Raw genomic sequence first — 26,688 nt, 5'->3', positions numbered from 1 at the left:
GTTAGGGGAAAAGTACTCACAGACTTTAATAGGACAGTTTGTCCTCATTGATCCTCTGCAGAAGGGGGGGAACGCCACCTAAAGATCAGAAGCTTCTTGCGGATGATTTCCTCTCGGTGCTCCTCTGTATCCCGCTGCTGCTGCTGTGTTGCCATCGTCTCCCAGGCTGTTCGGGACAGCTGCTCCGTTAGAGTTTCCCTCGGTGTAATTTCGCTGACCTGGAAGCCTCTGGTTTTCATGTCTGTGGCCGCCTCCTCTGCAGTAGAGTAGAGCACAGTTCCATCCTGGTAGAAGACCCTCAGTTTGGCTGGTTATGGGGTCTGGAATCTGATGTTTTTTTGTTTCAAAGCCTTCTTTGCTTCAGCATAGTCCTTCCGTTTCCGTAGAATGGCTGGGGCATAATCCTGGTCAAAATATATTCTCCTTCCGTTCAGAAGAACAGTCTTTTTTGCCCAGGCTTTGGTAGTGAAGCTGGCAAACAGTATCAGTATCGAGCGGGGAGTTTCTGTTCCGGTCCTCTTTGCACCCAAGGCCCGATGTGATCTCTCTTTGCCCAGATTGGTGGTGTCTTGAGGGAGATTTAAACAGTCTTTTAGTGTTTTTTCCACAAATTCCTGCATGGAGGATCTCTCCACTCCCTCAGGAACATTGCAAAGTCTTAAATTCTTTCTCCTGGCCCGACCGTCCTGGTCCACAAGTTTCTCTTCTTGTTCGCTGACAATCTTTAGCATCTTTAGCATTACCTGCTCCACGTTTTGTACTCGGTCTTCCACTTTATCAATTCGGTGTGTTGGGAAAAAGTTTGGCTTCTGCCAAAGAAATATCTCATAAACAACAAAGTGAAAGAGGTTTCATTCAAGATCATTCATAGGTTTTATCCAACAAATCAGTAGATGCAAAGGCTAAAAAGGGATATTGATAAAAACTGTTCTTTCTGTTCTCAGTTTGAGGAAACTGTGCATTTCTTTTGAACCTGCAAGTACACTGAAAAAATATGGGACGAATTAACAAACTTGATAAAAAATCAAATTTATCCACATTTTACCTTAACATGGAAAAACATCTTATTTGGTTACGTTAACTATGATAATACATTTCTATCTCAATTTTATTTAATAAATCTTCTGATTTTATTAACCAAGTATTATATTCCCAAATCTAAATTCAGCACTAAAGCTCTTAATTTTCTTGATTTACTAGCTCAAATTAGATGTTACTTACATTCCATTTCTCCCAGTACAAACAAAAAAGCAATCAAAAGGTATCACCTTGTTCAGCTTTATAATTTAACATAAGTTAATTTTCTTGCTTGTATTTCCCCCGGCGTTTACTTTGAACATTTGATGTACAGTTTATTGTTCCTTGTTCTTTTGCTGTATGTCACCTTTGTTCTGAATCAATAAAAAAAAAAAATTATTAATTCGGGTCTCAGCTTCAGCTATTTTGTTATTGATACTCGCCAGATCCGACTTGAAGTCTTGGAATTCTTGGCGGAAATCGCGTATTTCTCCGAGTATTGTGGCTAAAGCCGAGCCGGGCCCTTCTTCTGGGTTAGCCATAGTGTTAGCTTCTTATTGTTGTTGTTGTTGTTGGTGTTGTTGTTGTTGTTGTTGGTGGTGGTGGTGGTGGTGCCGCCGCCGCAGCGTTTACCTCATTTGTACGTTCTCATTTTTGTGTAGTCATCAAATGATCAAATCTACATGCTGTCACAACAGAAACACCTGATTTCTATTCAAATGTTGTGAAGAATCAAGCCATATTTGTGCACCCATCACGCTGTGTATTGTTAAAAGTCTTGACAAATTTTATAAGTGGCAGATGCTCAAAGTACATTCTCTTTATGTCATTTTGTCAAAATGTCCTGGGTTCAAATGTTACAGCAGGAATTCCTAAGTATAACTTTTATATTTTATCTATTTTTTTTCTTTGCTAAATCACTTAAAGTTGAGCAATTGGACCTAAAATCTACTTCCTTGAAACATTTCACTGCATAACCAAGTGGCGTGATCTGCTTGAGTGGTGCAGGATTTAGTCCACATGTGTGTCCTCCAGGTGGGACACCCACATTTCTGCAATTGAACAGCTCAGTTAAGGAACACAATTAAGAAGAACCAGAGTGTACGCATCTCCTATGGCATTCCCCCTAGCCGCATCACTTGCAGGCAGTGACTGCTGCGGCGGGCCATAAATAATCAATAAAAATGTATTTATCTTCCCGGACGGGTTCTATGTATGAGCATGTCTGTGCGTTTGTGTAGTTGTGCGCATTGTTGTCATTGTTGTCAGCTGCCAGCTCCAGAAGGAGAGAAACCCAGCAGAACCAGAAGAGGTGTGAGCACGTGACCTGCAGGACTGCAGCTATTGGCTGCAGGTTTTTCTCTGTCAGAGCTGCAGTGATGAAGGAACGTTCAGACTGAGCCAGGACAGGGAGCGAAAGAGGAGGCGATGGATAAAAGACGGATTGTCTGAATTAACATGAACAAAGAGCGCATGTTTGAGAAGGCGCGAATGACTGAGGACTTAAATATGTGAGTGAGGGAGTGCATTTGTGAAAGCTGTCGCAGTAGCTGAGTAGGAGCAGCAGCGGTGACTTAGGGCCAGAGCTTCTTACCTCCCAGGTAACTGAGCCGTCATCTTCTCCTTTGATCTGTCTTCTTCTTTCTGTCTTCCTCTAATCGTTCCGGTCCTTTATCATCTCTGTTTTCTCAATGAACTTGTTCTTGAAACTCTTTGTCAGCTTTGCGATGCTTTATCATTTTTCTGAGGTCTAAGGAAGAAAGATGTTCTATTTTTGGAAAGCCAACAACTGTGCTCCTCTGCGTGCTGGCTGTCTTCAGACAATCCTCTACAGAAGAGTGGATGTTTGAAGGAGGGTGGAAGTCTTTAGAAATGGAGTGATAGATGAGGAGGACACAGACACAGGGGTTTCTTTACTTTGTTCTAAAATAGATAAATGCAGTCATGTTTGTGCCTGAAGGCTGAGTGGTAATAAAAAATATATTTTTGCTAAAGATGTTTGAATAAAGGAATAGAGTAAATAAAGCAGATTTGGGGTTCAAATGTGTAAAAGGTGTTAAATCATTTTTTAGAGGTTGTTGATGCACACATGAACATGAACATGAACATAAAAGAAAACCATTTGTCACAGGTTTGTGTCCATGCAAATGGAGCTGCGTGGGCAAATGTGTGGGAGGTGTTTTCACTGCGTAGGCTCTTTCAGTATAATGTTTGGTTTCACTCTTTGCTTCTCCCACTGGATCATACTCTCTATTCTCTCCCTCCCTCCCCCTCTGTAAATCCTTCCACTTCTGCTGACCTCCATCATTCCAGTGAGGATGTGTGTAAACATGGCTTCACCATCATCATTGATATGCGTGGTTCCAAGTGGGAAAGCATCAAACCTTTCCTGAAGGTCCTGCAGGACTCTTTCCCATCCTGCATCCACGTTGCTCTCATTATCAAACCAGACAACTTCTGGGAAAAGCAGAGGACCAACTTCGGCAGCTCAAAATTTGAGTTTGAGGTAAGATGGGCTTTATTTATCAGAAAGCAATGGATTCTGGGGTTTCTGCAAACATTTTAAAGATTTGATTTTTGGCCTTGCTATGGAGAACTCTCCAGGGTGATCCCAGCATCGCCACAACCCTGGACAAGAAGAAATGGATTTAGAAGATGTATGCAAAGATGAATGAAAATTTGTCTGAATTTTTTATTTCATTTGCTTTTTTATTTTACGTATTTACCATTTACGTATCAGGGTTTGAAGTGATGCACAGTAACAGCAGAAGGAAGACAATTTGATCCCATTTATGATTAGCCGAGCTGTGATAAGAGCTTCTAAAACCGCCCGTGATTCAGTCAGCACCTTTTATTATTTTGCTCTGTGTATGGCTGTGAACATGCACAATGCCAGCCAGAAAAAATGTGTGAGATCACACGCTTGACAGTCAGGTGGTAAATACATGTTCACAGCTAGCTTATGAGATTTTCTCACAGACTTTGATTTATGCGCAGACTTTTTAAAGTGAAATCAGGCAGAACAACAGTGGTTTTCATTATTTTAATGGCATAGTTTATGTAGATGCCCTGTAGAATACTAAATCGAACCCGATTCTTTTCCTTTTACTGCAAAAACTTCATCTCTTATGTTTGCTCTGAGCTGTGCATTTTGCTTGAAGCTGCAGTGGTGTGGAAATAACTGCCATGGTTCTGATGCTCACACATACCACACGATCCAGTGGAGGCCAATAATAACATTATACCGATTATCTACAGAGCAAACAACAGCTGTCCAGCTGTGATGTCAGGTCACATGAGCGTCACTTCCATCAGTTATTAACACACACAGAAATGTTCTCAGCGTCCTGTACAGAGGAGGTCTCCAGGCTTTTTTGGCCTGCAGTTTGATGTCAGACAAAATTTTTTACCAGCTGGTCTGTTTGAGGCTGAAGATGGCGTCCAGTCTCCCTTAACTGTCTTAGAGGGAACTTTGATAACCTGTAATTGTTATCATAGGTATACCTCAACTATGAGAGACAAAATGAGAAAAGAAAATCCAGAAAGTCACATTGTCTGATTTTTTTTTTAAATAATTTATTTGTAAATTATGATAGAAAAATATTTATTATATATATATTATTATATATATAATATTATTTGATCACCTACAAAAAAAGTGAGATTTCTGAATCTCACAGACATGTAACTCCTTCTGTAAGAGGATCCTTTGCCCTCCACTCCTTACCTGTATTAATGGCACCTGTTTGAACTGGTTATCTAAATAAAAGACACCAGTCCACAACCTCTAACACTCACACTCCAAACTCCACTCCATAGCGGGGTTTGGAGTGTGAGTGTTTTAACGACCAAATACCAAAGAGCTGTGTAAGGACACCAGAAACCAAATTGTTGACCTGCTCCAGGATGAGAAGACTGAATCTGCAGTAGGTAAGCAGCTTGGTGTGAAGAAATCAACTGTGGGAGCAATTTTTATTATTTTGCCTTTTGAGCAAATACATAGGGAGCCAGATGCTCAAAAACTCCCCAGACTTTGCACAGACCTGGTTAAGATTTCAACCTGTGAAGTCAAAATGCTGAGAGAGCCATTGAAACTGAATATTGATAGTTGTTGGGAAATGGATATGGTGTGGGGAGGGGGGTACTCTGGCTATTCTATGCAGCAAATAGAGGATCATCGAGATGCTGAGGAGCATCAGTGAGGGAGGCTGCTCCTTAACTTGAGGACAGCAGTGGCTCTGCAGTGAGGCCTACACAAAACTGATGTTCACCATCACTGGCTGCATATGTGGGGGTGTGCTGTGGAGGAGGCAGTCAAACTGTGCAGATCGTTGTTGTAAAACACAACTTCTGGACCAAAGCTCGGTAGTAGACATTTAAGGCTTGTTATGGGTCTTTTGATGAAATGACGTTTTTGGCAATAAATGGTTGCAGAAGAAAATCACATTTCTGCTCTTAATGAAAACAATGAGCCTTCTATCTTTGCCGAGTCTGAAATATCCAGCAGTGTTTAAATGAAGCAAAGAGGAAGGAAACAGTTTTTTGGCTCTATCCTTGCTTCCCCACTTTGCTCTTCCAGACCACCATGGTGTCACTAGAGGGCCTGACTAAGGTTGTTGACCCTTCCCAGCTTACAGCGGACTTCGAAGGCAGCCTGGACTACAACCACGAGGAGTGGATAGAGGTAAGCATGGTCCTCACAAACTGGAACCTCTTCATAACTCTAGGGGTGGGCAACCTGCGGCTCTATGTGGTTTACTAACTATCATGTTCTAAGATTTTTGTGGTGCCTTTAACACCGTAGGAGGAAAACAGCAGCGTGAACGCCGACCAGAGTCTGTAATGGGATGGATAGTTCTTCTAAAAAGCGGTGATCTGTTTTGTTTCCTAGAAAAAAACCACCCATTTTCGTGTAAATTGAATTAAATTTGCGTTATGGCGTCCTTACTATCCTGTCAATGTGCTGCCATGATTACCCCATGTTCCGCTGTCTGTGTCTTGGGGGGGGGAGGTTGCACGCGGGGGAAAACAACTTGGAGCTGCAGTGGATGTGAACAGGTAGAGAGGCGGGAGAAGTTCTTAGATTCTCCGCTTATGATTACAGACCTGCAACAAACTAGCAGCTGCTTCCTATTAAAAATAGTTGTCATGCATAAAATTAATATTCTTGATTGGGTTTACTGGATTTAAAGAAAAAAAAGAAGGAGTCTGCATCAAAAGTGAATTTGTTTCCATCATCTCATTCATCTTAACTCTGGGTGTTTGACAGACAGAAAAGTCTATTCAAGGTTGTGGAAAATGGACAAAAGATCAAAGAAAACATCCCGCTCATAAATAATTAAATGAATATCCTGACAGCATTTTAAATCATTACAAGTATCGCGAAACGAACTAACGCAATATATCGACGAAACTATTTTTTCTAACACACCATGTGTTGCGGCTCCCTGTGCTTCCATTTCTGTGGGAAACTGATCCAAATGGCTCTTTCAGTGGTACAGGTTGCCGTCCCCTGTTCTACACATTCAGATGTGTCAAAAGGTTATATTTGAACAGAAAAGATGTTGTGGAACCTAAGGAGAGACGAACAGGTGGAAATGATCCTAACAGTCAAGATCATCACTTTTCACCCGTTATGTCTTTTGCTCAGGTGCGTGTGGCGTTTGAAGAGTTCTCTGGTCATGCCACTCAGATGGTGGCTCGACTTGAGGAGATGCAGGAGACTGTGTCAAGAAAAGACTTTCCTCAAGACCTGGAAGGGGCTAGGCTGATGATAGAGGAGCATGCCTCGCTAAAGAAGAAGGTCATGAAAGCTCCCATAGAAGAACTGAACACAGAAGGACAAAGGTAGAGCTGTTTCCAGCAAAGATGATCAGTTAACTTGACCACTAGAAATTCCAGCCTTTGTTCCTGCTGCATGATGGTCATGATGATGCTCTTTTTATTCTGGGATTTTTTGAGAAGAAAATTAAAATTAAAAATTCTATTTTTGAAACTTTACTACTACAAGAACTACCATAAAGCTCATGTATAGCCATCTCTGGTTTTACATGAGCATGACTGTATGGTTAAATGTCTAAAATATTTATTGTCATCACTTTCTGAACAGTCTAATGTACTAAAAAGAACTATTAGGCCAATGATGGGGTCACTCACATAGATTATGTGCTCCACGAGGGGGAGGGAAAATTAGACCGACAAGGCATAAAGTGTATATATACAGTGGTTGACAAAATTGTTGGTACCCCTCAGTTAAAGAAAGAAAGTCCACGAAGCTCACTGAAATGACTTGAAACGTTCAAATGTAACAATAAATTTAAATTTATTGAAAATTAAATAATCAAAATCAGCCATTACTTTAGAGTTGTTGATTAACAGAATTATTTAAAAAAAGAAACTAATGAAATAGGGCTGGACAAAAATGATGGTACCCATTACTTAATATTTTGTTGCACAACCTTATGAGACAATCACTGCAATGAAACGGATTCTGTATTTGTCAATGAGCCTTCTGCACCTGTCCACAGGTATTTTGGCCCACTACTCATGAGCAAACTGCTCCAGTTGTCTCAGGTTTGAAGGGTGTCTTCTCCAAATGTTTCTCCTCCATGTTTCGCAGTTGGGACAGTGTTCTTTTCGTTGTGGGAAAATGTCCTTTGGACAGATGAGACAAAACTGGAGCTTTTTGGTAAGGCACATCAACTCTATGTTGGTAGACTCAAAAATGAAGCATCCAACCAAAAGAACACTGTCCCTACTGTGAAACATGGAGGAGGCTCAGTTCTGTTTTGGGGCTGCTTTGCTGCATCTGGCACAGGGTGTCTTGAAGTTGTGCAAGGTCAAATGAAATCTCAAGATTATCAAGGCATTCTGGATAGAAATGTGCTGCGTAGTGTCAGAAAGCTTGGTCTCAGTCTCAGGTCATGGGTCTTCCAACAGGACTGTTGTTTCTCTTTCGGCTTTTCCCATCAGGGGTCGCCACAGCGAACGAGTCGTGATCCAAAACACAAAGCCAAAACCCCAAGAATGGCTCAGAGCAAAGCGTTGGACGATTCTGAAGTGGCCTTCTATGAGCCCAGATCTGAATCCCATTGAACATCAGTGGAAGGAGCTGAAACATGCCATTTGGAGAAGACACTCGTCAGAAACCGTACACAAACCCTTAAATTGCAGTGATTGCCTCAAAAAGTTGTGCAACAAAATATGAAGTTATGGGTACCGTCATTTTTGTCCAGCCCTATTTCATTAGTTTGTTTTTTTAAGTAATTCTGTTAATCAAAAACTCAAAAGTAATTGATGATTTTGATTATTTAATTTTCAATAAATTTTAATTTATTGTTACTTCTGAACATTTCAAGTCATGAGCATTGAGGACTTTCTTTCTTTAACTGAAGGGTACAAACAATTTTGTCCACCACCGTATGTATATATATCTATATACAACACATACAAAAGGCGCATTGGGTATTAGGGCGCGGGCACGTTAACACATTCTGGTAAAACATGCATGTTGGTGTTCAACCTTTGCTGCGATATTGTTTCTGACCGTGGTCGGAAGACGCAGGGGTGATCCTTTCCAGGGCCGAAAGCGGATCACCTCTCCGGACCCTCAAAGCCCCCAGAGCGGGTTTATAAAAGAACCAGTCTCTGTTTTTTTAGAGGAAACCTTTTTTATTACTGTTCTCCGTATCTGAGTAACACACACTCAGCTCTCTGCCCCCCTCCTTCCTACAAACGCGTGAGCGCAGACATACCGGCTTCAGCACACAGACACACTCATTCCTCAACACTAGTGTGTGCGTTTAAAAAACGCAGCGGGAGCAAAACTGCGTTGGTTGTGATTTATTTTTCATTTTTTCAGTCATCAATCAGCATCCAAAAATCCACCAAAGTCCTCATCGTCTTTATAGAAATAAACAGCTGGGGTAAATCAAACACGTCAAGTTCCCTTTTGTAATTGTCGGAGTCTGTCTCGTTGCTGTGCGGCTCCTCAAGAATGATGCCGGCTTTTTAGCACTTATAAAGCAGTCCAAGCAAGGTAAGCCAAAGCCTCTACAATCCAGTCACAAATTGTGGCTGCCTCCCACATCAATAAAAGCAGACTTTTCCTTCCCCATTGTGCGTATTCTACTGCGCTGCTTACGTTCTTCTCAACCGTGTGACTCACCGGGATTTCGAAAGTCAGCAGCGCCTCTTTCATGTCACTCACCTTTTTTTCCATGGAAACTCAGCTGCACCATCTTGACTGTCGGAGTTTGTTTTCCAGCTACCTCCACTTGTGAACCATGGATTCATTCCTCTTGAATTCTCTGCAGCTGCTGCCATGTTCCTCTGCGTAGCTGATAGCTGCAGTTTAAACTGTGCTTCAGTCATGTTGTAAACAATGTTGTTCACGCCACTCTTCTCTCCCCCATTCTCATGCCGTTTTCTTCTACGCCCCATGACAACACATTAGGCGTACCGCCTCATAGGGCGCCCCCTACAGTTTGGAGAAAATCTAAGACTTTTAAGTGCGCCTTTTGGAATAAGGTATATATAAATGTAAAATAGACGCATCATCTCTGATGTCACACATAGACTTCTAAAGTCCCCAACTGGAAGCCTAAATTGTCTGCTCACCGTCCCAGCCATATTGGCTGTAGTTGACTCCACCTTACTCAGACGTCCCATAAATGGGGAAAAGAGGCAGGACCAGATTGAGTCGTTTTGCTTCCCGTTTTTCTTTGTCCACGCCCACGGTTTATGTTGGTACGCTGGCCGGTCTCTTCATGCGAACGCTAGCAGCTTTAGCTAAACTCTCCAGCTCAGCAACGCCACGGTGGACTAATATTTACATCATGAATCTTAATTGGTAAGTACTTGGTGTTTAACATATTTACATATTTTGTTTTCATGGTAATAAAAAAAACTGTTGGCATATGATCCCATATTATTTTGTGATTACAATTTAAGGGAGCTTTTCTGTTTTCCCCTTAGCTGAGTTAAATATATTCTCTTTAACCTCTAATGGCTCGGGCTAATATTTGAGTTAACATTCCTCACCCACAGTCACAGAGCAGAATGGACTACTGTGGTAGTAGAACCCAAAATGTGATGTCCATGTATGTGGACACCAGGTCTGAAGAGGTTAAACATGGCTGATGCTGCCTCCTCTTCTGTTGACAATCTAAAGAAAAGGAAATACTGAAATGTTCTTTCAAAGACAATCTCATTTTCTTAAAAGATTTTGTCAAAAGAGTATATGAATATTTTTTGAGTAAAATCTATTTTTTTTCTCCTTACAATTACAGTTTGGATGGTCATGTCTGTCAGGCATCAGAAAGTGAAGCTCAACACATCGACTTGGATTTGGCAGGGATCCATAGCTGGTTCAGCTGGGGTAGACGGCGGTGTAGGAGGTGGTGGACAGAATGAAAGAGGACGTCCAGCGGCTGCACAATACTTACCCTTTTTTTTACATATATATATATATATATATATATATATGATCCTGCCTGTGTTACTAGAAGTCCATTGTGGGACTTTACTGTTTGTGTTGTTAAAACCCTGAGTGAGTTGGGTATTTCCAGGAAAGACAATTGCAATAATTCAACTTTTTCAATTCAATTTTATTTGTATAGCCCAAAATCACAACAACAGTCATCTCGATGGACTTCGAAGTGAATATTGTTCTGTTCTGTTAAGTTTTTTGGGTGGGTGTAATGAATTAAATATGCCGCTATTGATGTAATAAAAAGTTCAAGCACCAGGCATCAAAGGTGTTTATTTGAGGGGTGAAATTACTATTGTAACAGGGGACTCAACGGAAAATTGCTCACTATAAGCACCAGCCTCTCTAGTCATTTCAGGCACTGCAACGATTTGTTACTTCCTGGTTGGCTTCCTTCCAGCCTGTGAAAGTTACCGCTTGTGTAATACCAAAGGCACAGCCTGCTTACTTTCTTTGCTCTGTCTAGAGCAAAGAATCAGTAAGTTCAAGATTTTTGAAATCTGAGTTTACCAAAAGAATTCAGCGCATTGCTTTATTTTGAAAAGAAAAACCAATCTCCCTGTCAGATGGATCCATTTCATGGACAGTAGTATTTCAGTTACACAAGTTTACATTTGTCTTAAGCTTAGCAGCTTGTGGCTCCTCTGGTCACTGCAGCTGCTGCTTTCATCTGCACAATCAGAGGAACAAACGGTAAAGGAATCAGGCCAGGCCTTTGAGCTAATGAAGAAAAGCCATAAAACCAGTAAATGTGAAGGAACTGTATCTCCTGTAAGAGTATTCAAATTGCGCTGTAAATAAACCCACTGATATATTTCCATATTTTAAATGCAAATTTTAGTGCTAAAATGTATTCTTCTGTTCAGCATTTACACAAATTACTAAGATAAAATTGAAAGAATTTTCAGGATTAAGTAAAAATAATTATGCAGGAAAATCCTGCCAAATTTAGACAGGAGCTAAAACAGTCATCTGGCCAAAGACTACCAAAGAGGTGATTTATCTGCAGCTTTATGAAGTGAAATACCTACAACACCAACAAAAGTCTCTTTCCAGGTTGCTTCAGCGCATTCACAGCAGCAGCAGTGGCAACAGCGTTTGCAACATAGACACCCAGAGCCTGGTGCTGCGGATCACCCAGCTGCTAGACAAGCTGCACTCCATCAGGCAGCACATCCTCCAATCCTGGCATGTCCGCAAGCTCAAATTGGACCAGTGCTTCCAGCTTCGTCTGTTCGAACAGGACGCTGAGAAGGTGGGTGCATGTGTGGGGGGCTCTGAGTGAAAGCTGGAGTGCGTTGGAGCGTAATGGACATTTATAACTGCACTTCACAACAGGAGCAAATATTAACCACAGTTCATTATGCTCTCACATGCCACCTTGCTAGTTTAGACATTTTTTTAAGTCCCTGTGTATTTAAAGAGCTGAAATGAGAGGACGAGGACATGAGAGATAGAATGGCTTTACACAATGCAAGCAAGACTATGGAGGATTTCTCATGCAACTTCTCCTGCTGCAACCCAGACAGTTTAGCTAATGATTGGTGCAGCAGAAACCACAAAGGCAACCAGAAGAAGTGAGGTTGTGTTTGAGTGAGGAGAATAAAATAGCAGCAGAGAGCTGCAGTCTTAGGTCTGCTGCAGTGGAAGGAGTTTGTTGCTAGGACACCACAGGCCAGAGATGTTTCGTAGAAGAGCCTGAAAGGATACTCTTAGCAGAGGCAGTCCATGTCTTTGTATTCTGGGTGTTGCATACTGTACATACAGCTTGTGTTCTCCATAAAGTCTGCTGACATCTTCTTGGTTGTGTGTGTTTCTCAGATGTTTGATTGGATCATGCACAACAAGGGTTTGTTCCTGGCAGGCTACACAGATATCGGTAACAACCACCTCCAAGCCGTGGAGCTGCAGACGCAGCACAAGCACTTTGCAATGAACTGCATGGTGAGAAAACCAGTCACACATGCAGACAAAGTATTACCCTTACAGTCTGCTTAAGGCTGTTTCACACTGCTGCTACATACAATTGTCCAAGCATGTAAACCCACACTTCATTGAATTTTTTTTATTTTGACATTTAGAGCACTGGGCAGAAATCCCATCGCGTCAGCACCATGGTCAGTGGCCGCAGGTCCTCGCAAAGCTTTTAAAAAAAGTTTTAATTTAATATTTCTTAAGAAAGCAAATCATATTCAGTTTTACAAATAAAATATACATTGCTTATGCCTTTTCATTAAATCAAAATTGAACAGTAACATAAAAAGTGAAAGGGGAGGGAAAGATACAATAAATAAAAAAATAAAGAAAGGAGAAGAAATTCATGAGGGGGACCATTTTTCAACATGAATTGCCAATACAGTTTAAAAGTCATAAATACAAAAGTTGACTCTTACAAAAATTTGTTTAAACAGGCTCACCATATTCTGTCCATTTTGGCTACATTTCAAAAACCTGTTTGAATTCAAATTGAGAATGAAAGTTGTTCCATAATGTAAATACTGTGAGTAATAGTGATCCTCTCCTCTACTGTTGGTGGTTCCTTATCATACCATCTTTTGGTAACAGCATTTTGTTCTTCATTCTAAATTGTTCTGTCCAACAACTGAGCGAACAGATGAGAGCTGAGGGCCTTTTGTGTTGGACAGGTTTTACTATTACAAAAAGAGGTTATGAATCTTCAGATAATCAGGGTGTAAATTTGTATAAACCCCTTTTTGTTTTTTTATTATTTTTTATTTGTTACACTTTATATTTTAAGTATATACAAACAGACAGACAGACATACACACATACCTACATACCTACATACCTACATACATACATACAGTCAGGACCATAAATATTTGGACAGAGACACATTTTTTCTAATTTAGTTTCTGTACATTACCACAGTGAATTTGAAATCAAACAACTCAGATGCCATTGAAGTGCAGACTTTCAGCTTTTATTCCACAGGTTGAACAAAAAGATTGCATAAAAATTTACCCCACTCAAGGTGAATGCATCCAAACTGATTGGACGGCGTTTCATAAAACAGATGGACAACGACCCAAAACATACAGCCAAAGCAACTCAGGAGTTTATTAAAGCAAAGAAGTGGAATATTCTTGAATGGCCCAGTCAGTCACCTGATCTGAACCCAATTGAGCAGCATTTCACTTGTTGAAGACTAAACTTCTAAAATGCTAAACTTTAAAAATGCTTTAGTTTTTCACATTTTTATGCAATCTTTTTGTTCAACCCATGGAATAAAAGCTGAAAGTCTGCACTTCAATGGCATCTGAGTAGTTTTATTTCAAATTCACTGTGGTAACGTACAGAAACGAAATGAGAAAAAATGTGTCTCTGTCCAAATATTTATGGTCCTGACTGTAACTGGCCTGAGCCTGCAACATCCTCCTGGAGGTAACTGGCCTGAGCCTTGTCCTACTATATTCCACTGTAGCTAACAGACCTGAGCCTGCACTTTGCTCCTGTGAAGTTTTTTTTCATTCTGAGGTCTGTACTTTTCACTTCTGATAAGTGTTTACATGTGTGGATGATGTCATTACTTAATTAATTTATATGCCTATTGGCCTTTTGGGATCTTGGGATGAGAAGTTTTTTCTGGGCCTCTAGCAGGGGAAAATCACCTTGATCTGAAAGGTATTTACTAACTGTGCACATGCTCTGTAGCTTTTCTGAGTTCAGAACAGTCACCAACTCAGTTAGAATCTGGTTTAAACGTGATGCCTGCTTTGCCCAGAGACCTGCTTAAGCTTCAGTGTATCCTTGAAGAATATGTCCCTTATTCACTCAGTGGAGGGCTCTGTCTGACTTCACTATGTCTAAGCATTGAGTTAAACCAAATGTGAAAGGGAGAAGGCTGATTGTCTTACTTCTCCTTTTGTCTGGAAATGTGCAGCCAAATCCTGGCCTTGAGCTGCAATATTCTCAGACTGTTTCTGATTTCAAATCATTGTTTGGTGTCAAATATATTCATTTTAATGTGTGCAGCCTACCAAAGATGGACTTGGTCAGAATTTGGGTTAAATCTACAGGTGCAGATGTTGTTATAATTTCTGAAACTTGGTTAACTAAATCTATTACTTCTTCTTCCACTTTCGGCTTCTCCCATCAGGGGTCGCCACAGCGAACAAGTCGCATGGTAAATTTGGCAATGTTTTACGCCGGATGCCCTTCCTGACGCAACCTTCTCTAACCGGGCTTGGAACCGGCAGAGGTAGAGAAGGGAACAGGGAGCAGCCTGGAGTCGAACCCGGGTTTCACGGACGGAAGGCGCCGCAAACCAGCACGAGCTAAACTGGCTCCAACTAAATCTATTACTAATGAAGATATTAACATTTCTGGGTACAATGTTTATCACAGGCCAAAAAGAGGAGGCGTTGTAGCTATCTATGTCAAATCAAGATTCAATGCTTCTGTTATTTTGTCCCAATTGATCTGCAAACAATTGGAATTTTTGGCTTTAAATGTAGAAATAGTAAAATCTTTTTCTATTACTTTCTCTTTTCTGTTGTTGGATGTTACCGCTCCATTTACTTCAAAAGAGGCATTACTTTCACTACAGCAGCTTTTGACTAAAATAAATTACACTGAATTTCTTATGGCTGGTGATTTAAACTGGGACTGGTTAAATGCAACTATTAGTATTTTGTGATTCCATTAATCTTACTATGTTAGTCCACATTAATTAATTTTGTTTTCACAAACGTGCCCCATACATTTTCTTCTCTTGGTGTCTTCTGTAATGATTTAAGTGATCATTGTGTTGTTGCTGTTTGCAAAAACACTAAAATTCCTAAATGTAAACAACGTATAGTTTGTAAGAGGAATCTTAAACATTTTAATGAGGAAGCTTTTCATCACAATTTGTTATTAGTTCTGTGGGAAAATATAGGTCTACTGCCAGACGTAAAGCTAGCTTGGACATTTTTCAAGGAACTTTTTTTTTTTACAAATCGTAATTAAACATGCTCCTTTGCAAAAATTTCGATTTTTTTTTTTTTTTTTTTTTTTTTTTTTTTAATCCGACAATGGGCAAACTGTTCTCCGAACTTTAACCCATCCCTTAGTGCAGGGGTCGGGAACCTATGGCTCGCGAGCCATATATGGCTCTTTTGATGGTCACATGTGGCTCGCAGACAAGTCTTTAATTATACTTTTTTTTTTTCATTAGACCAGTCCTTTTCGGGCGCAATGCGATGCCAGAGGCGCGCAGTAGTATCGGTGCTTGGAGAGAGAAATCTGCGCCAGCACTATAAGTTTACAATGGTCTATTATTTCACAGAGTTTGTACCACCCGGAAACCTGTGAGTTGCCGTGCCTAAAACTGCACGCTCCCGTCTCTGAGAAAGAGCGCACAGTTGCGGGGATGGGATGTGTGAGGAAGAAATCAGAAGGTGGGGGTGAGGGGTTGTGGGGACCGGCAGCAGGTGAAACCCGCAGGGATTGTAATAACGTAAAACCCGCTGTCCGTCACTCACTGCAGTGTGTGTTTGGCTCCAGGTCTGCATGTGATCAGTCTGTCTCACATCTACAGAACATTCAGACCAACCTAAGATCACGTTTAAAGTCTCAACGCCTGCATGAAGCAGAAACTCACCAAGTATCAACCAGACTAGACAATCAGCAAAATTACCGCGAGAAATACTCATCATTTATTAGCAACAGCATAACAATGTTATTGAAAAGAATCCACAGACTTGTTGTACTTTAAAAATGTTGAAATTACATCAAATGCACACATTCATTTGTATATTTAGTTTTAAACATATCGATAGTTATATACGGGGAGGGGGCGTATGTGTAAATAGTATATACATATGAGTATAATGACAGTTCTTACACTTTGCATTTACCTGAATGAAGGCATTCTTGCTTTTACCGCAATGTATGTAAAAAAGCTGCACACCGTTTTTGAGAGAGGGCTCACTTGACAGCCGTTCGACGAAAGAGGGCTGGCTTGACACCAGTCTTGGACTGGGTGGCTGTTGGGCCGCGTTATAAGTTCTGGAGTTCATTGAACGCATCAAGCAGAGATCTGATTGGCCCTCAGTTCTGTCGCTCAGCCTGTTGTTAGGTAATTTGGACCAATGGGGTTCAGCTATGGGCCAAATAAGGGAAATGGGAGGGCTGGAGCGGGAGCAGGGGAATATAAAATTGAAGCGCTCTCGTCTCGTCTCGGCGGGAGAGATTGAGGAGTTGCTGAATTAATTGTGCGGCGTTTGTTGCGGTCTACAGTAACCAGAATAAAGAACCCTGAAAGAGGTTAAGTGTGGGAAAGGGACACTACTTTATTGTATGGTTCTTTCGAAATTACATTTCAAAATATGTGGCGTTTATGGCTCTCTTGGCCAAAAAGGTTCCCGACCCCTGTTCTAGGGGAGCAGTGAGCAGCAGACTAGCCGCGCTCGGGGGGTGACAGCTGGCTGGAGAGAGCGGGGATCAATCCGCCAACCCTTCGGTTGTAGGACGGCCTTGCTGTACCGCCTGAGCTAAACTGCCGCCCGTCCCCAATTAAGGGACGTGATTTTCAGACAGTCAGGACAACAGTGAGAAGCAATGTGTATCATGTCAAACGTTTTTTTTTTTTTTAAATGAGCCTGCAGTCATCTTTCCACGTTTCAATGAGTTGCTGTGCCGTGTAACGCCACAGAGAAAAGCAAGTAAGAAGTGTTTTTTTAGATGTGTTAAAATAAACCTATCAAGTAAACAGTTGGCCCCTTTTTCTATTTGATAACACGACAATCTTTGCTTTATATTTGTCTGCAGCTCATATGTTGAGACATTCCTACTCTGTTTACATCACATGGCCACCGGTTACAGTGGCCTTTTCGCTTCAGTTGTTCCGCTCCCGACACGAACTTTGTTCAGACTGAGAAATCTGAGCAAACCGAAGCTCAGTCCGATTGGAAACAAACCGAGACCACCCCAAAAGAGGGGTCATAGAGCGGTTACTGGTCCTGGAAATAATCTCTGGTTCACTTTATGCAAGCCAAAAGTGTCTACTGAATAAATCCTAAAACAAAGCATTGCGAGGGCCAGCGGCAGGCGCTGACCATGGTGCCGATGTGATTTGTGCTCAGTGCCCTGAATATCAAAGTGAAGAAATCTAATAAGTGTTCTTTGCATGGACTTGTCTTGTGGTTTTAATGTGGTTCCTTTGTGATGCATCTAGGAAAATGTCATGTACAAACTACAACTTCTCCCATTGTTTTCTATGTATATTCACGTATGGCTAGTTTTCATCCTTGCAATATGCGCAACATGTACAGTCGTGGGCCAAAGGTTTTGAGAGTAACATAAATATTGGAAATTTGAAAAGTTCCTGCACACGTTTTTATAATAGCAATTTGGATATACTCTAGAATGTTATGAAGACTGATCAGATGAATTGCATAGTCCTTCATTGCCATGAAAATTAAATTCATCCCAAAAAAACTCTCCACTGCATTTCATTGCCGTCATTAAGGGACCAGCTGAGATCATTTCAGTCATTGTCTTGTTAAGTCAGGTGAGATGTTGACGAGCATGAGGCTGGAGATCATGATGTCAGGCGGATGTCAGGCTGATTGCATGGCAGACCTGACATGTTAAAAGGAGGGTGATGCTTAAAATTATTGTTCTTCCATGGTGACCTGCAAAGAAACGTGTGCAGCCATCATTGCGTTGCATAGAAATGGCCGCACAGCCAAGAATATTGTGGCAACTAAGATTGCACCTAAAACAACACTTTATAGGATCATCTAGTACTTCAAGGAAAGAGGTTCAATTCTTGTTAAGAAGGCTTCAGGGATGGATGAACACAGCGTTGATATTCTGGTGATGGTAAATGTTTTTAGATCTATTAAGTGAATTAAATAATTTCCCACTGCACACCTGACCATCTCTAACAGCACAATAGTGTACCACAGCTCACTGGTTTAAATCACTAATTACGTAGTTTTCAGAATAAAAAAAATTTGTTTTGAAATAGTATTGGGACATTTACATAATAGTATAATCAAATCAATTCAGTCATTTTGCAGTGACATCCATTTGCATCAAATACTTCCAAACTAACCTCTGGGCTCTTTGTCTGTGGTCCAGAATGTGTACGTGAACATCAACCGGATCCTCTCAGTCGGCAAGCGGCTTTTGGATTCTGGTCACTACGCCACGCAGCCGATCAAGCAGATCTCAGGCCAGTTGGAGCAGGAGTGGAAGGCATTTGCGGCCGCTCTGGATGAACGCAGCACACTGTTAGAAATGTCAGCCAACTTCCAGCAGAAATGTGACAAGGTAAGTGTGACTGATTAGTCTGCTTCACAGGTTGCAGTTGCTCTTTGGCTACGTTCACACTGCAGGGCTTAATGCTCAATTCGGATTTTTTGAAAAAATCCGAATTATTTGCTAGACCGTTCACATTTCCAAGTAAATCCGAACTTTTGTGATCTCCAGTGTGACCGTGACACGACCCAAATGAGACCCGCATGCGCAGAAGCCAGAAGAATACTCAACGGTGAACGACGTCACTTGTTTGCGGAGCAGATGTCAACAACAGTGTTGTCAAAAGCGGAACTCTTTTTGTAATATTAAATTTATTTTCACGAAGGAGCAGCACAATTACAATCTTCTCATTTTAAGAAGGCATTGGAGTCGGGATTGTCTGTACCCACTGTAGTGGAAGAGGAATGTGTATGTGTTGGGCCCGCGCGCCCCGTGTGTGTGTGCAAGCGCGTGCCGCGATAGAGAATAGGGGGGGGCAGTGTGGGCGCGCATTCATGTTGTGTGTTACGGAGGACGGTAATAAAAGAAGGTTTCCCCCAAAATAAATGCTATGGACTCTTTATCAACCCGTTCTGGAGAATCTAAGGATCAGAACAGGGAGGAGGAGGAGGATCGCGTCGGGTCCCCTGCGCTTCTGAGCACAGTCGGAAAGGGGAGAAAGAAAAAAGTTATAGCTGTAAAGGTTCAAAACCACGCTCTGCCATTTATCTGGAAAATTTTTCAAAAACCGCCCAGTTGCAATAAGAGCCCTGGAGTTTGGCCTGAAAAGAGCGATCAGCCCAAATATTAATCCAATCGGGGGTCTCGCTTCCCTTCCACTGACTGGTCTCAGCAGCATCGTCCACCATGGTTGATGTTTACGTTCTCGTTCCCGCCTACTTTAACGCAAAATGATGACGTTTGTTGCGTGTCGATGACGTACGGTTCGGAATCAAGTCGCCTGGCCGGTCAGACGGCGGTCGCAATTGAAAAGAACGGCTACAATTCGGATTCAGGACGGCAAACCCACGGGGCCTGGGTCGCAATTGAAAAGATCGGATCTGTGTCATTCAGATTGTCGTGAAAAGATCGGAATTGGGCCACTTAGGGGCAAAAAATTCGGAATTGGGTCGTTTCAGCCTGCAGTGTGAACGTAGCCTTTGTGGGGCTGTATTCAGCTATAATCTGCTGTTGTCATAGAAACTGTTAGCATGTCTTCTCTCTCGTCCACAATTCAGAAACTAGGAGTAAACAAACTCTGGAACAGTTTTTAGCCAGACCTGTTTCATCTCTTGATCCTTTATAAAACGTATTTGTTTTTGTTAAAATTGAGTTTCCTTTCGGATGAGGGTTGTACTGTAATACAAGAATATTAATCACTTTAATAAAACTAAAATATCAGCTTTTATTTACTTTTTAACAAAAAATTGCATTTCCTAAATTTGTCAGCAGTATGAATAATTTCAGGCTTGACTGCATAACCGTTGTGTTTTATCATTTGATGGACTGTAGCAAGAAAACGTTTGTAAAACTTTTGGGTTTCCTTTGATTTCTGCGAAAATCAAACAGAAAATGTTTTGTGATGTTAATCTAGGTCTCAACCAGGGTTGTAAGGATTAATCGATTAATTACTTATTGGATTAATTAGTTTCTATTCCTGACATCAACCAGATTGATTTGATTAAATTAGAATCAAATCAATCTGGTTGAAAATGAAATAAATCTATTTTAATTAATATTGGAAAAAAATCATTAGGATTGAGGTACGCTATGTTTATCTGACTATAAGGTAAAAATGACCAAGCGCATCACAGCGGACAACACAAGTGATGTCGGCAAAAACTGATCAGTCCATCATTCCAGTCCAGTATGTGGAAACAGCTTGAATTGAGCAAAGTCATGTGACCATCCAGTGTACTAGAATGTTCCCGTTTGATTCTTTGGATGTGGAAAAACAACAGTGGGCTAAACTTTAGGAAACTAAAATGTGAATGGATTTGACTTTAATACTTGTTCTGCACTGTTCAGCCCCCAAGTATTTATCTCTGAGTTGCATTGCCTGAAGTTTTGGTTGAAGATCCAGTTTAGGTCAGTTTTTGAGTAATATCAGATCTATCCAGCCGTACAGTTTAGATCCAGATTCCAGCTCAGACAAGGAAAGCAAAGATGTTCATGAATCTATTTGTCTGACAGTGGATGTATCAGAATGGGGTGGAGGAGGGAGCTCGTAACCCACCTATTGTAGTTTCTGTGTAATAACTATAAGCTTTTGAATAAAGAAATACCGGTACTCAGAAATGAAGTTTTAATCTTAAATTCTTGAGAAAAATACTACAAAAACATGTTAAAAGCACAATTTTCATGGGAGTGAATCTTTGTATTTGTTTTTCTGCAGAATGTAAAAATTTTATTGCAGAACTTTAGCTTGAACAATTGTGTTTCTGGGGAAAATGTGTCACTGGGTTAGCTATGATTTGATGACGCACTAAAAGATGGTTAGAGGAACAAAACATTTCCTTAAGTTATCTACCTAAAGCTAAACTATGTGAACGTAAGTGTGACAGAATATCTAAACTGGCTTGTTTAGGGAAAAAATTAAATAATGTGATACATTTTTTAAATACCGGTAGATTTTCATTTCTAAGAAGTCTCCATAAAAACCCAGCCAACAGATGTACTCTAGTTATCACTCTAGTTATCACAAGGCATAATTAGACAGAAATAACTTTGTAATATCTCTTTAGAAATAGTCATTTCTAGTTAGATGGAGAGGTTAGAGTCGCAGTGACAAACACTACATTCAGCCAAAACCAATTTTTAGGAGTTATAGTAATAACAGTGAGCATGCAGGCACTTTAGCATGTTAAATTCTTGTTTGGGACATTCTCCTCAACTGTGAAGGACCATTGTTTAACATTGCATGTACTTTATTGCAGTATATAAACAATGTGGAGTCATGGTGCAAGGTGTGTGGAGAGGTAGATCTGCCCGCTGAGCTGCAGGACCTTGAAGATGCCATCCACCATCACCAAGGCTTGTACGAACACATCACTGCTGCTTATTCCGAGGTAATGTTATATTACGAACGGAATCTCCAAAACAAATGGCTGAGCGAAATTTTTCAGCCAATTCCATTCCATTTTTCTATATGCCTCAAACAATCGGAAGGAGGCTTCATCTGAGAATATGACTTTGCCCCAGTCCTCAGCAGTCCATTTGCCAGACTTTTTGCAGGAGATCAATCTGTGCAATAGAGTTCATAGTGTCTTTAACTATTAACTGTTTCCTGGTTCATTTGTTGTCAGACACGGGATGTGTTTTAACATAGCTGACGTGTTTCAACGGTGGTCTTTGTCAGAGTCGTCATCAGATGGTTCTGTGTGACGTGTATAAAAACAGGAACCAGGAAGTCGGATCAATCTGTCCCTGATGTTTTTGTTGGAGAGAAGTGTCTTATTTGCTGTCCTTCTTGACACCAGGCCATCTTCCAACAGTCTTGGCCTCACTGTGTGTGCAGAAGCGCTCACACCTGCCTGCTGCCATTCCTGAGCAGCTCTGCACTGGTGGCACTCCAATCCCACAGCTGAATCCTCTTTAGAAGACTATTCTGGCGCTTGCTGGACTTTCTTGGTCACCTTGAAGCCTTCTTAACAAGAATTGAACCTCTTTCCTTGAAGTACTAGATGATCCTATAAAGTGTTGATTTAGGTGCAATCTTAGTTGCCACAATATTCTTGCCTGTGAAGCCATTTCTATGCAACGCAATGATGGCTGCACACATTTCTTTGCAGGTCACCATGGAAGAACAATAATTTTAAGCATCACCCTCCTTTTAACATGTCAGGTCTGCCATTCTAATGCAATCAGCCTGACATCATGATCTCCAGCCTCATGCTCGTCAACATCTCACCTGACTTAACAAGACAATGACTGAAATGATCTCAGCTGGTCCTTTAATGACAGCAATGAAATGCAGTGGAAAGTTTTTTTGGGATGAATTTAATTTTCATGGCAATGAAGGACTATGCAATTCATCTGATCAGTCTTCATAACATTCTAGAGTATATCCAAATTGCTAATTTGCTTCTGAACAGAAACTGTAGGTTCTGCTATGCAGTGGAAGATAAGAACATGCAAGAGCATGAATCTCCATCCCCACATGCACGTGCACAGTGTCACACTGCTCCCTGTCTGCTTTATCCCTCTTTTCTAACCCACAGTATATTGATGGACATATTCCGCTTATCTTAGTGTCAGATTATCAGTCTTGGATGTAATATTTGTCTTTCCAGCAGATCTATCATAAATGTTACAAAGCTTAAAATCATAACCTACTCAAATTGGCAACTTGGCACTTGTATCCCCTTTCTCTTTCCTTTGTAAAAAAAAATATATATATATATGTAAAATATAAAATTTAATATTCATAAACTTTTAAAACCTTTAAATTTTTCAACTAAATGTTTGAATGAAACTACAGGTGAGCCAAGATGGCAAAGCTTTGTTGGACAAGCTGCAGCGACCTCTGACCCCTGACAGCACTGACTCCCTGACAGCGTCAGCAAATTACTCCAAAGCGGTGCACCATGTCCTGAACATTATCCATGAACTGCTGCATCATCAGAGACAGCTGGAAAACATCTGGCAACACCGCAAAGTGCGGCTTCACCAGCGGCTGCAGCTCTGTGTCTTCCAGCAGGATGTCCAGCAGGTACTTTGAGGCATCAACATCTTTTTGTACTGTTTATCTGTTGGAGTTCTGGCGTTTCTTTAACATCAAATTGTGGAGGAAAGGCAAAGGTTTCTCTAAGGTTGAAGCTTTAACATTAACCAGAAAGAACAGCTCAAAATTAGTCCATAATCTTGTAATATGAGGATGTGCATGCTGCCAAAAAACCCTGAGTATTTCTCAGAGTGGGTTGACATAGCAACTGTTGCTATGGTTACTGAATTGGGTCATGTGGCCTTGCAGATGGTGTTCATCCACTCATGCTGAGAAGGACAAAGTGCAGAGAAGGGAGTGTGTGAAGATGACTCCTACAGCACCAACATGCTCTTCTCTTACATCATTTCATTAGCCACTGTGCTGCTGTCACATATGCCGTTTGAGACCACCACCTTGTGGTTAATCTTAGAAAGTACTTGTATTTGTTTGCAGGTTTTGGACTGGATTGAAAACCATGGAGAAGCATTCCTCAGCAAACACACGGGAGTGGGAAAGTCCCTGCACCGAGCCAGGGCCCTACAGAAACGACACGAGGACTTTGAAGATGTGGCTCAGGTAACTGTCGTCCTCTGTTAGTGCTGAAAAACTTCAGTTGCAGCTGTTAAAATCTGTGAGTTAAAAATATTAATTTTCAATATATAACATTTAGAATATATGAAACTGGAAAGTATGCTTAATGATTTTCACATCTTGTAACAGTTATAATGTAATCCAGTGTTTTTCAACCAGTGTGCCGCGGCACACTAGTGTGCCGTGGGAGATGGTCAAGTGTGCCGTGGGAAATTGCCCTCATTAATCATTAACTGATCTAAAAACATTTCCCATCTCCAGGAAATCAGCTCTTTGTTCATCCAAACTGGCCCTGATAAAACACTGAGTAGTTAGGAATATAAAAGATCTTAAAATTACTTTTTCTTTGGGTTTATTTAATTCTATTAAAGACATTTTGATAAGAATGATGTTACCGCGATTTACCTGCAGCTATGACAGTTTGCGGAAAAGTCCCGCCCCTTTAACTGTCTCCACCAATCATTCTTGAAGGCTTAATCACATGTCATCAGTCTGACCAATCAGAAGTGGTTAAAGTCTTCACTTCCTTGTTCTTAATTCTGCTGATAAAGTCGCTCAGTTCTAACAAAAATACCAGCTAAAGCTCTTCTTTAGCGGTGTAGCTTTCCACAGAGTCCGTTGTCAGACCGTGGAACAAGTGGACAATACAATGAAGCTCACAGACGCGAGTCTTTCTGCAAGTTTTTTCGGCAGTTTTCACACTACATCTCCCATGATGCATTGGCTTAAAGGGCCAGTGTCCCAGCGCACAATGAGTTGTCCTTGAGAAACGGCTTGAAACCACAACAAACAAACAGTTTCTAAATTTTCTAATTTAACTTCCATTTCATCTCTTAGAAAAAACAGCCGCAACTTCCTGCTTTTCCGGCCACAATTATCACAAAAATGCACGTGAGATTCCGGGGGGGTGGGGGGGGGGGTCTGTCGATCAATACAGACCATGAATTTCTGTTTTTTTTTTTTTTTTTGGATGCTGGTGTGCCGCGGGATTTTTGTCAAGGTTAAAGTGTGCCGTGGCTCAAAAAAGGTTGAAAAACACTGATGTAATCAATGTTATTGGATTCCATTTAAAGGGCTAACATGAAGCATAAATCTTTAGGGCATCTGTGGCTACATCAGTAGTCACTATCACCAAGTCTGAATGAGGAGTGAATAAATAATGGATACATGTGAGCGCTTCAAGTGTCTGGGAAAGCACAGATAAATCAAATCCATTATTAATAATATTATTAATCAAATTAATGAAAGTAAGTCAATAATAACAATTTTGGTGATTTTCCTTTCTATGCTACAGTTTGAAAACAAAAGAAAAATGTTGAAATGAAATTTTAAATAACGCAATTTAACTGCTGCCAAATAGTGAACAAGCTACTTCAATTCAATTTAATTTTATTTGTATAGCCCAAAATCACAACAGTCGTCTCAATGGGTTATTGTAAAGTAGGCATGAAATCATAAGGATGATGAATGCATAGAATTCAAAAGGAAAATTTTAAACTGAACTAAATTAACAGACTAACCTAAACTGGGCTACTTTGCTGAGTTCATTTGTTTGTAAATCTGACTGCTTCACCAGCCGTGAACCCCAGCGCACGTCACTGCATTCATTCTACAACTGGGAATATGAACCTTTTTTAAAAAGTTCATCATAAATTAACAAAGTAAAAACAGAATTTTTCTTCTTCCTATTATTTTTATCCCAACTCTCTCTGCACCCTTTTCCCTCTGCTGGCCTGGATTGCGTTTATCACATCTGCAGGGTTTGTCTTTGTGAGGTTCTTTGCTCTTTGCCTGCTTGTCTTCAACGTGTAACCCTCCACTCTGCTGCCTCTTACAGAACACCTACACCAACGCCGACAAGCTGCTGGAGGCGGCAGAGCAGCTGGCTCAGACAGGAGAGTGTGACCCAGAGGAGATCTACCAGGCGGCCCACCAACTGGAGGACAGAATTCAGGATTTTGTACGGCGTGTAGAACAGCGCAAAGTCCTCCTGGATATGTCTGTGTCCTTCCACACGCACGTCAAAGAGGTGGGCAGAGACGATAAGTGATGATCTAAAAGGGTCACAGAGTAAATTTATAACACAGCGTTTTTAAAGTTTAATTCAGTGGCAGACCGTCCAGGCCTGCAATGCCTTAAGGCAGTGTTTTTCAACCAGTGTGCCGCGGCACACTAGTTGTTCATATACAGGTGGATTCTATTTATCATCATTAGTCATTTAGGTCAAGACTGGATCATTCAGAGATCCTGACTGAACATCTGGAGGGAGTTTGCTGCACTGAAAGTAAAGGGACTGAATCATTGTACACCCAATATTTCAGTTTTAATTTGTTAAAAAATGTGAAATATCCAAGAAATTTCATTCCACTTTATGATTGTTTCCCACTTGTTGATTCTTCACAAAAAATTACAGTTTTATATCTTTATGTTTGAAGCCTGAAATGAGGCAAAAGGTTGAAAAGTTCCAGGGGGCTGAATATTTTCACAAGGTACTGTAGTTTGGCTACCATTCTTCTTTCTCCCAGCTCCTGCACTGAGTCAGTTCTCCGCACTCTCTGTCATTGTCAAATTCAACTTTATTTGTTTAGCGCTTTTCATGCTACAGAGCAGTGGTCCCCAACCACCGGGCCGGGCC

The 26,688-nt window shown here is 40.9% G+C and overlaps 1 protein-coding gene across 6 annotated transcripts in view; it reads left to right on the top strand.

Annotated features, from left to right (window-relative positions):
• The window catches only part of LOC101159451 (triple functional domain protein), a 127,871-nt gene that overhangs the window by 19,096 nt on the left and 82,087 nt on the right, over positions 1–26,688 (top strand). For all 6 annotated transcript variants that reach the window (XR_013658722.1, XM_023960296.2, XM_023960297.2 and 3 more), the window contains exons 4-13: positions 3,331–3,523; positions 5,597–5,701; positions 6,668–6,864; positions 11,564–11,762; positions 12,329–12,451; positions 18,599–18,790; positions 21,694–21,825; positions 23,238–23,468; positions 23,916–24,038; positions 25,891–26,082. Coding sequence is in view for 5 of the 6 variants with exons in the window: in XM_023960296.2 (XP_023816064.1) it covers positions 3,331–3,523; positions 5,597–5,701; positions 6,668–6,864; positions 11,564–11,762; positions 12,329–12,451; positions 18,599–18,790; positions 21,694–21,825; positions 23,238–23,468; positions 23,916–24,038; positions 25,891–26,082 (1,687 nt within the window). In the remaining variant the exon portion in view is untranslated. The remainder of the gene's footprint in view (positions 1–3,330; positions 3,524–5,596; positions 5,702–6,667; positions 6,865–11,563; positions 11,763–12,328; positions 12,452–18,598; positions 18,791–21,693; positions 21,826–23,237; positions 23,469–23,915; positions 24,039–25,890; positions 26,083–26,688) is intronic.

Source organism: Oryzias latipes, chromosome 11 (genome assembly GCF_053564925.1).
Source record: "Oryzias latipes strain Hd-rR chromosome 11, Olatipes_Hd-rR_3.1".
Lineage (NCBI taxonomy): Eukaryota > Metazoa > Chordata > Actinopteri > Beloniformes > Adrianichthyidae > Oryzias > Oryzias latipes.
This window is presented reverse-complemented; position numbering and strand designations above follow the sequence as displayed.